Source organism: Apaloderma vittatum, unplaced genomic scaffold (genome assembly GCF_000703405.1).
Source record: "Apaloderma vittatum isolate BGI_N311 unplaced genomic scaffold, ASM70340v1 scaffold10661, whole genome shotgun sequence".
Taxonomy (NCBI): domain Eukaryota; kingdom Metazoa; phylum Chordata; class Aves; order Trogoniformes; family Trogonidae; genus Apaloderma; species Apaloderma vittatum.
Genome location: NW_009697387.1, coordinates 1 through 10,570, shown reverse-complemented (window position 1 = coordinate 10,570; position 10,570 = coordinate 1). Strand labels below are relative to the sequence as shown.

At 39.5% G+C, this 10,570-nt stretch overlaps 1 protein-coding gene across 2 annotated transcripts; it reads right to left on the bottom strand.

Moving 5' to 3' along the window:
- Positions 1-445: 445 nt before the first annotated feature.
- On the bottom strand, positions 446-10,544 carry LDHB (lactate dehydrogenase B). 2 transcript variants are annotated; one of them, XM_009877620.1, is made up of 7 exons: positions 10,399-10,544; positions 6,482-6,599; positions 5,807-5,980; positions 3,470-3,643; positions 2,626-2,743; positions 1,565-1,688; positions 446-796 (listed from the first exon to the last, which is right to left on the bottom strand). In XM_009877620.1, the coding sequence occupies exons 1-7, from the start codon at positions 10,522-10,524 to the stop codon at positions 629-631; spliced, it is 1,002 nt and encodes a 333-aa protein (XP_009875922.1). In that variant the 5' UTR covers positions 10,525-10,544; the 3' UTR covers positions 446-628. The 2 variants fall into 2 exon arrangements, with proteins under 2 accessions (XP_009875922.1, XP_009875923.1); XM_009877621.1 differs by lacking the exon at positions 5,807-5,980 and having other exon boundaries at positions 10,399-10,524.
- Positions 10,545-10,570: the final 26 nt, after the last annotated feature.

Below are 10,570 nucleotides of genomic sequence, written 5' to 3'. Positions count from 1 at the left end.
AGAATGTTGTTTGTTCTAAGTATTATGAAAACTAGACACCAGTAACTGGAAAAAAATGAATCCACAAGAGAAAAGGATCTACAGAACCCTTTCTCTAGGCCAGTGGCATACAGAATCTTAATGTTGGCACATTTCTGACAACCCAGAGGCAGATCCCCATTCCATTTTCTCTACCCATCAGTTAAAAAAAATAAATCAGAAGTAGTGTATCAGAAACAAATCTAGAAGTAAGCAACACAACTCAGTATCTGGACTGAAAGTGAGTCATATAAAAAAAAAAGCCTCCATTACAGTTGCATTAGTGAAATCTCACCACCGGTGATTACTACACATTGTTTCTAACCTTTTAAAAGGACATGTCTACACTTCCACGTAGGGTATAGCAAAAAGAGTGCTAGAGTAAGGTAGATAAATACTGAAAATAAGTCACTAGGACAACAACACATGCCTGAAAGTTACTTTATTTGTTCATAAGGTCTGTGCGTTACAGCAAGCATAAGTTTAGCTAGTGTGGACAAAGCTCAGTCTGGAAGAGCATTAAATGTTAACCGTAAAGATGTATAGTGAGCCCACATTTTCACACGACATGCTGGGGTTTTTTATTGCTGGAATCTTAACATTCAGGAGTTTACAGATCTTTGAGATCTTTCTGGATGTTCCACAATGTATCCGCGCTCTTCTTCAGCTGAGCCACCTCATCATCCTTCAGCTTTTGGTTGATGACACTTGTCAATCCAGAGGCACTTAGGACAGCAGGAAGGCTCAAAAAGACGTTGTTCTCAATGCCATACATGCCCTGCCACAAACAAGAGACAGCAGACATGAGCCCACGACAACAGGTCTGCTTTTAGTTTATCTAACAGGAAGCCTTAAGAGAGCACAGCTCAAGACTGCTGTTTTGGAACCTGCAGAAAATTTTCGGTCACAATGTATTTGAGAAAATAAGAAGCACTGAGGTGTTTTAGACCAAGCAACTGGCAACAGTGAGACAGATGATTTCAGAAGCCTCACCTCCAAATCTCTCACTTTTAAATGCAGCAAGTAGCTGACAAAACTTAGACACAGGATTTGAGCAGGTCTTTTTTCCTACTATAGAGGGAGCAGTAAATTCAGCCTGCTCAGAGTCCCTGCTGCACCACAGGTTACACAGCTGGTACAGCCAAGATGCAGCCAGCTAAACCAGCTATAAAAGGGCACAGCTCTCTTTCCTGGCCCCTTTACTAGGTAGTGGTTCACAGAACCACAGCTGAGCCTCCATGAAGTTTTGCATTTTTGCATTGAAGCTTTCTTTTAATGAATCTACATGTCACACATGTTAAGCTTCACGCAAGGATAGCAGAGCATCAGGTAGCGTAAGAAGAACTTAGTTTCAGCTCAGTATTTGTGAGGAGGGTAGACTAAAAGGTCAGACTAGAAAAAAAATCACAAGTTGTAAGCCTCCATTTAAAATTCAAATTGGTATTTTACAAAGCTTCCTTTGTTCAGTGCCTTACTAACTGAGACCATTTAGTTTTTTCATAACAACAATCTGAAGTACAGCATCCCATTAGCTACCACTTCTTACCTTTACCAGTGTTGAGACTGAATGAACCCGGTTCAAGTTTTTCAGCATGCACTCACAGAGGTCAGCAACACTAAGGCCAATAGCCCAGTTTGTGTATCCCTTCAGCTTGATTACCTCATAGGCACTGAGGAAATATTGAAATACAGTTCTATTAACATGTCTTCAAGCTACTAAGTGAATGCTGAGTCTTAAAATGAGTACATATCTCATGTAAAAAATCTGAAACTCCTGTGACACATTGACACTTTAATTCCAAATTTTGCAAACTGAGTTACACACTTTAACATTAGAGGACGAAGTCTACATTATCCTTATTTAGGCAATAATAAGGAAGGATAAATATTTTAACATTAGAGGACAAAGTCAACATTAACTCATTATCACATAATAAAGAAGCCCTATTGTGCTCACTAGATTAGCTGAAAGAAAAATATCTTCCATCTATGAAAAGTTTTTAGTTTTAAGTAGGAAGACACCTACAACCATTCAAGTCAGTAGCACAATCATTCTGAGTGCATTTGGAATAGGAAAACATTTGGAGACAAAAATCACGCACTAGCTACACACACATCTCCTAATTTTTTTTAATGAACATTTGCATACACTTTATACCAGCAGAGTCAAGCAAAACAAGTGGTTTAGCAACATGTATAGTTACCTCTCGACAAGCTGCCCTAAATCAATGAACAAGTTTTTCCAAATCCACTCCAATGCTCTGCTCACAGAAACATACTACCTTTTCTTAAAGTCCTGTGCCCTTTGACCAAAGTTAACCATTTATGCAGCTACTTGTGAGAAACCAAGTGCACACAGCTCTAAGCACTGCAGTACTAAAGTGGGCATGTTATGCAATAGTGTCTCACTGACTGCAGGATAAAGCTTACCAACTGAAATCCTTTGTTTCTGTGCTTAAACTAGTAGCTCCACTTACTTGTGCAACCCTCTAAATAAAAGGGCATGAAAGTCGCAGCAGAACAGAGTGGCAGTAACAAGGAGGCAGTGTGCAGACTAGCTACTCTCAGCATCACACATATCCACCTTAATTCTTCAAATCATTTTACCTTTCAACCACTTGTTTGTGGACTTCCTTCCAGTTCTCACTATCTTTGTCAGTTCCCATGGCAGGATTCAGTTCCTGGAGAGAAACACCTGCCACATTAACTCCGCTCCAAACAGCCACTGTAACAAAGGGAGGACATAAATTTCAACAGCACTTAGAGACTCTCCCTCCACTTCTCCTGTCTCGGGTAACTGGAAACATAGTAGTAGCCAGAATCATAATGCTTGAGGTAGATTTTAAGTTTTCATTTAATTACAGATATTTCTGAGAATTCAGGGCATCAAATATGAGATTATTTTAGTACTGACACTTTAACAAGTCAATCGCAATGCACAAACAGCGGAATTTTCAGTCCTTGGATGCATAGACAGCTCCTTTTGAAGTCAGAAACCTCAAATTCTAGCCAAAAGGCACATCTTAACTGTTCAAACCTTTAACACTAATTTTACTCAAACAATTGTAGCAAGGACGTATTTACTGTCCCAATAATCAATATTAGGTTTAAGCTTCAACGAGTATACTCTTATTTCCCTGAATAATAGAGTATCAATATGCAAGCTTAGAGTATCAAGAGGAAAAATTTGCACATCTGCATATTAGAAGCTTACAGGCAGACTCCTCCTCTGTTCCTGTGAAGTAACTAGGACTTCTTTGCTACTTGAAAGCCAAAGTAGTTATAACACTGGAGCAAGATGAGTTCTGTATACACTCAGCCAAGCTCTGCTTTCATTACAGCACAGGGCTGGCTTCAGTAATACTGTTGATGAGACATTGTACTTTGATCAAACACAATGGGACTTTGAAGAGGTGGCTCCCTTGGAAATACACAGTATTTTGCTCCTTACCACTGGAATCACCATGCTCTCCCAAGATCCAGCCATGGCAGCTGGTTGGGTGGATTCCAAGTCTCTCAGCCATCAGATAGCGGAATCTAGCTGTGTCTAGATTGCAGCCACTTCCAATCACACGGTGTTTTGGCAGGCCACTCAGCTTCCATGTGACATAGGTTAATATATCCACTGAAAAGACAGACATGCACAGTAAATTAAAGCATTCACATACACCAAGAATGTTCCAACAGTTACTTTACTGCAAGTAGCAGGGCAATAAGGACAACTCCAAACCACAGTTGCGCTCCCTGGTCGAGGTCTTAAGTCTACTATTTGAGGGATTAAAATGAATGCACTGCTTGAAATTCAGGACCCACAAAGCTACTGTTCAAAGAAAATTGAGGAAGGTCTTTGGAGATTAGTATCCTATCAGCTAAAGTTGGAGACACTTCATCACAGCTAAACCCTTAAGGCATCCAGACCTGGGACTTAACTCATGGCTAAAATAGTCAAGCTGCTTCCTGAAGTAACATTAACTTCCAGTTCATCATCCCAGTAAGAGGTAATGAAACATGTTTGAGACTTACATACTCCATTCCTAGTTGGCAATTTCTTGAACAGATTTGTGCATTAGGCAGCTTCTGCACTGATTATCTCTGTAGCATAAAAAGCTAGATAAGCAATATGCTTCAGCTGCATGTGCCTCTGAAAATAGTTTTAGAGAAAAAAAACCCACAAAACCAAGACAACAACCAAACAACCTAGGTTGAGGCAGAGAGGAGTGCGAGCAGAGAGAAATCTCTAAACTACAGCTCAAAGCAACAATAATAAACAGGTTGCAATAATTAATTATGGCTCCAAAACTCTTAAAAAGCCAGACAGTTCTCAGCATGGAATGTATTTGTGTATATAAACATGAAATACATCATCTGCTCTCCCTAGGCACCAAAAGCACATCATCTCAGTACAGTTCACACCCTGGTGTTACAAGTGGCATGCTCATCACGTAGAGCTTCCCTACAGCTTCAGTTGGGGCAGTCCCTGCCAGGATCACAGTAATTTAGACCAGCTACAGTGCACCTCCCTAACAAACAGCTACAATTGCTCCAAAGAGTCTGGCTTCCAAATCAGGTGCTGAGATACAACATTCAGACTTTGAGCTCTGCTTTGTAATCTCATTGTTTGCCTACAGTAGGGCTTTCCACAGCACAGGCTGCAAACAGTGCTATCAGAGCTAGAGCCCACATAGATCCAGGGAAGTAAATAGGGAAGGGACATCAAGGTCACACACCACAGCAAACACCCCTGATGTCCCTTCTAATGGGCTCACAGTAACTTCCACTACACAAGACTAGTGGACAAACGTCCACACATTGAGAAAACAAAGAATCATAAAAGTAATTCTGAAAAAGCAACCTGTAATTCTCCTCCTGCTGTAGCTGTTCTACAGGAGAGAAGTTTGTAGTTTGAATTCAGCCTTTCCAGAATAAGAACAATGTGATCTCCAACTCAGTTCAATTTTGGGTAATTTTAAGTGTTTAAAATTGCTGTAAGTTATTGTATGTGCACATTAGCCACTTGCTCAGTACACCAGTATTCACTAGTACTAACTGTATACCAGCTAATTACTCAACCACCAGCTGAGTTGCTAGCTTTACACATACTGGTTTGACATTGCCAAGTGTCTTTAAAAGCAGCGTAATTTCATTGCCAGGGTTCTGAAGCAATGGCTTCACTAATACGTTGAATCAAACAAAGACAGAGACACCTTCCGAAGAATATCAGAATGTTTACAGTCTGCTTTAGACATCCAAATATCTAAGCTGTTCCAGTGCAGTGAGATACTTGCAAGTGAGCACACAAATGTGCAATCATTTAGAACCAAGTCTTCTCTAACCTAACTGAGCTAAGTAGTACAGCTAGTATTCCCCTCACCATAAGCTTTGGCAGGCAAATTCTTTTTCCTGAAAATATAGCCAAGACAATAGGGTAGGATCTTCACCCTGAAAAATGTCTGTATACTCAGACACAAAAGTTACAATTCACTTTAAAATTTAAAAGTAAAATGGATGTCTCCTTTAGAAATAAGAATTTTAAACCAACTACTGCTTAAGCTGAAGTATGTAAAGAACTAAAATATTTACCATGAAACATGGTTTTAAAATACAGACACCATGAAAACTTCTGAATAGAGTTTTGGAAGGCACAGAACATTTGTTTGCATTCTGCTGTTATCAACTACAGATGTCCACAGAGCTATTAGTTTTCAACATGTTTTTGAGATGATTGATAAAATAAAACACTAGTTCAACAAACAGAATTTCTACGTGTTCTAGGAAAAGATTGCCTTACCTGGGTTGGAGACAACCAGGATGATGCAGTTTGGGCTGTACTTGACAACTTGGGGAATGATGAATTTAAAGACATTAACATTCCTCTGAACCAGGTTGAGACGACTCTCCCCCTCTTGCTGACGAACTCCTGCAGTTACTACCACAATCTTGGAGTTGGCTGTCACAGCATAGTCTACAACAGCGCATGGGGTGAGAAGATATAGAATGTGTTAATAGACTTGTGGCTAATTTCAATAACACTGTGTTCATACAGGTATTATCAGGCAGCTTCTCCACTTTGCATACTTTTAAAGCTAAAAACCAAGACATCAGTATTAAAGCCAGCACTGTCTCTTAACTTTGTCCTGTTATTTCAATACATTGGTCTTGAAACTATCCAATTAACAACATTATTTCTTCTGTGTCAAAGAGGTACTAGAGTTCCATAGAGAGCAATGAAAAATCAGCCCAGAACTCATTAAAAACAAGACAAAAACTGTAAAGCGGTCATTACAGATGTAAAATAAAGCCCAGATTAAGAGCCACTCCCCTTGTTATCGTGTTCACCATCCACCCCAATTTATGTACTTCCAGCTTCTCAATGCCAAACCCTTAGGTTCTTCAGGATTACACAACTAATGCTCCGCTATCGAATTCACAGAACATCAGTATTAAATAAAAACCTGAGGTTCACCTTTGTCAGCCACAATCTTGTGAGTGTGAAGGAACAGGCTCCCATGTTGTAGATCCATCATTTCTCCTTTTAATTTGTCTTCCACAACATCAACCAGTGCAAGCTCATCACAAAGACCCTGAAAACAACAAAATTAACTTGCATTTTGAAGTTAAAACCTGAGGTGAGCTATATTAAAGCAACATTACACATCTCAAAGAATCTCCTCTTCAGAGGTAAGCCATACTGGACAGCTCTATCTTCAGACTATGTTCTGATGTATCTCACAGTAACAAAGTCAGAGGCAACTACAGCAAAGGTTCATAAAACTCATTCAGACTTTCCAAGACAGGTACCATTTGTGGTGGGTTTAAGCACACAGCTAACTCTTTGCAAGCAAGGCACTTCATGATTTAATTATCTTAAGAGAACAGTTGCATCTTACAAACAAACCCTCCAGAGCTATCCAGCAGATAGGTATTTAACTACTTAAAATAGCCCTAGAAGAACACACCACACAATTAGCAAATAAGTATTCTCTTTAACATTCCTTCAACCAATTAATTTCACAAAAATATAAAATGGGAAAAAAGTTATTTTACTCAATACTAAAAATAATATCAAGAAAAAACATATTCTTTATCTATTTTTCTCTACTAGAGCTACTAACATTATATTTAACAGATTTAGCCATGTATGTTGGTTGTCCAGCCAGTTTAAATTGGGAGATAGTGTTACACAGTCTCAGAATAGGAACACAATTAAATATGGGGGTGGAAGAAAAAAGCATTCTGTTCTAATGCAAAGTTTTACTGCCTTTTGACAGGAGTGTTTGCTTGTAAATTCTACAATACTTAAAGGCTTATCATTCAGTAAATTATACTAAGATTCAAATTACTACTTCTAGTTTCCTAGGTATTTACATGCCACATGAAAGCAGTTAAAGCATTTTTATGCCATTGAAAACCAGTACTGCAAGCAAGCTTCTTTATTTTTTTATATAAAGGTACTCATTACTTCAGGTGAAAATATTAATAATTAAACACCAGCTAAACTACTTGAAGCATGCAACAATATGTGCTGGTTTATCTTTAACAGCAGGCATATTTAAGTTTTTCATTTCATATTTTATTGCTTTTCTGCACTGCTTCTTTTCACAGTTGACTTAAAAGTATCCTTAACTGAAGTCACTGGTGTTAAACCAAGAAGCTAGTACAATGAGAATTTGGAAAAAGTGTGCACACATGCAATTATGGACAGATTTGTGCACACACAGTCTAGACCTTGCAATCAACATTCACCAGGTTCAAGGAGTCAGCTCGCACTGAAACAGAATAGCACCTGGAATAGCTCCAAGACTCATTTCATGAATTTGCATCAGTGTTGCCTAAGGAAGAATCCAGCTCATTATTAGCACACACAGGAATGAAGGCCACACAATCACCAAAGGTAAATTAAAATATTCTCATTGAAAGCAGCTGACCTGTAGCCATGGAGATGCTTCCATTGCTAAAACAGTATGGCAATATCAGTGACTTGTCTCTAACTGAGAGGGAGCTAAAAATAACCCAAAAGTTCTGGTGTCATTCAAATTTGTCTACTAAATACTACACACCAGTAAAGAGAAAGTAGCATTATCACACTAATTTTATAAAATTCAAAGCCATCTAAAACTCAACTGCATCTACACATTATAGAAAACTAAGTACAAAAATTTATGCCATGGTTTAAGAGAAAGACATCCTGGGGAGCCAACCATCTTGCACAAGTCAAAGCCACATCATATTGGTTGACTGCTGGCTGAACATGAGCCAGCAGTGTGCCCAGGTGATCAAGAAAGCCAACAACATTCAGGCTTGTATCAGAAATCACACGGCCAGCAGAGCCAGGTGATTGTGTCCCTGGACTCAGCACTGGTGAGGCTGCACCTCAAATCCTGTGCTCGGTGTTGGGCCCCTCAGTACAAGGACACTGAGGTGCTGAAGTGTATCCAAAGAAGGGCAACAAGGCTGGTGAAAGATCTAGAGAACAAGTCTTGCGAGGAGCAGCTGAGGGAACTGAGGCTGTTTAGTCTGGAGAAAAGGCAGCTGAGGGAAGACCTCATTGCTCTCTGCACTGAAAGAAGGCTGTAGTCAGGTGGAGGTTGGTATCTTCACCCAAGTAACAAGCAACAGGACAAGAGGAAACGCCTCAAGTTGCACCAGGGAACGATTAGATTGGATATTAGGAAAAGCTTTTTCACTAAAAAGGTTGTCAAGCGCTGGAACAGGATGCCCCCAGAAGTGGTGGAGTCACCATCCCTGGAAGTATTTTAAAGATGTGTAAATGTGGTGCTCAGGGACATGGTTTAGTGGTGGACCTGGCATTGCTAGGTTAACAGTTGGACTCAATGACCTTAAGGGTCTTTTCCAACGTAAACAATTCTATGATTCTAATTCAGTGACAAGAATCAGGTGGTTTTGGTACAAAAAGGTTTTATACTGCAGCTTATACTTGTGAGAAAATAAGAGAGCAGAAGCCTGGTTGAAACTCCATGCCATAATCCAAGACTGAAAAATTTAAAACCAACTTTTAGTCTGGGTTTGGTGCATACAACTCATTAATAGTAAACCTTTGTGCCTAGATTTCCAAAAACATAATTTGTCCCTTTAGAAAAGCATATTAAATAGATATGAACATTGAATTGTAGTGAAGTTCGCACTAACTTCACTAGACTCCTTCACTGCCAACTTCAGATGTTACAGTACTCCTTCAAAAACAAATGAATTCAGACCATAAGAAGCAAATATTTGCTAAAAAAAAAAAAAACAAAACAAAACCAAACCAACTATAAAAACCTACAATGAACTGTCAGGGCTCTTCCATTAAATTTCTCCTTTAGTTTTTAAAAAATATTTACTTTCACATCAGTACTTAGTTTCACTGTTGCCTTTTTGTACTTGCTCACAAGTCTCCTGAACACCAGCAAGTGAAAACCCTTAAGATATTTTTTGTTTAAAAACCCAGTACTTGAAAACATGCAGCCTCAAGGTAACAGGTAGAAGAATCACCTATACATAAAATACAGCTGGTATAGTAGTACATGCAAGATTTTGATCTCACTGTAAGGCATTTGATTTAAAATCTGCCCTGCAAGTGGGTAAGGCATATCTGTTCATGCTTTCTTTAAAAGACAGATGTGCAGCTCCTTTTTTTCTTTTTAAAAAGGGCATGGGAGTAGTTAAATTTAACTCATTCACAATATTCTCTAAAAACAAAGTGCAAAGTACAAGAGATCCTTACTGCATAATAAGCCTCTGCTTTGCTCCAAAGACCACAACAGGAAGTTTTGGAAAAAAAAAAAGAGAACACCCAGAAACAGGGAAAGTCATAATAACTTTTAAGTCCAGCCCTTTATTTTTAGTTTTCTGAAAACAAGCTAAAGCCTCTCCAGAAACAATAAAGTCATAACCAAGAAATAACAGGTTAAGAGAAATAAAGACGTTCACTGAAAGGGATAACACTATTTTCAGTTATTACAGCACATCTGCATTAAAAGAATAAAAAGCAAACACACACAGTTCCAATTCCTATCCCCTATTTCACATGGATTTCTGCCGTTTGCATTCTTCACCCAGCTTTGGCATCAAAGAAGGAAATTAAAAAAAAAAAGAACGGTTTGACAGGGGCTTGAGAGCCATTTTCCAGCAGCCTGCAAAATAACTCTGCCTAATGAGATTTATTGCTAAGCACAGACGGAAAGGTGAGAGAACAAGGAGAAACGGAATAGGCAGGTCAGCCTTGCATGAAGAGCGTAGGTCACCAGCTGCTCACGTGAACTGCAAGTGATTCATTCCTGTACTAACCCACCGATTCGTCCACCATTTGCTAAGACAAACAGCGCAGAACATTACAGCGGCGGGAACCTGAAGAGCAGGCTCGCTGTCCTTGAGCCGTACCTTCCCAAGGATGCTGATGGCACAGGCCATCCCAACCTGCCCGACGCCCACGATGGTTATCTTGTTGTTCGGCACAGTGGGTCCCGCAGCGATGGGGGCAATCAGCTTATCCTTCAGAGTGGCCATGGCGTTCTGCGAGGAGAGACAAGAAAGAAGCGGCTCAAAGCGAGCC

What these genes read in the sequence shown, in the direction of transcription:
- LDHB (XM_009877620.1), bottom strand. Translation starts at nt 10,524, where the DNA reads ATGGCCACTCTGAAGGATAAGCTGATTGCCCCCATCGCTGCGGGACCC. An exon ending in CCATCAGCATCCTTGGGAAG is followed by an intron (nt 6,600 to 10,398) that starts GTACGGCTCAAG and finishes TGTTGTTTTCAG; the next exon opens with GGTCTTTGTGATGAGCTTGC. An exon ending in CCTGGTTGTCTCCAACCCAG is followed by an intron (nt 3,644 to 5,806) that starts GTAAGGCAATCT and finishes CTGTCTTTTCAG; the next exon opens with TGGATATATTAACCTATGTC.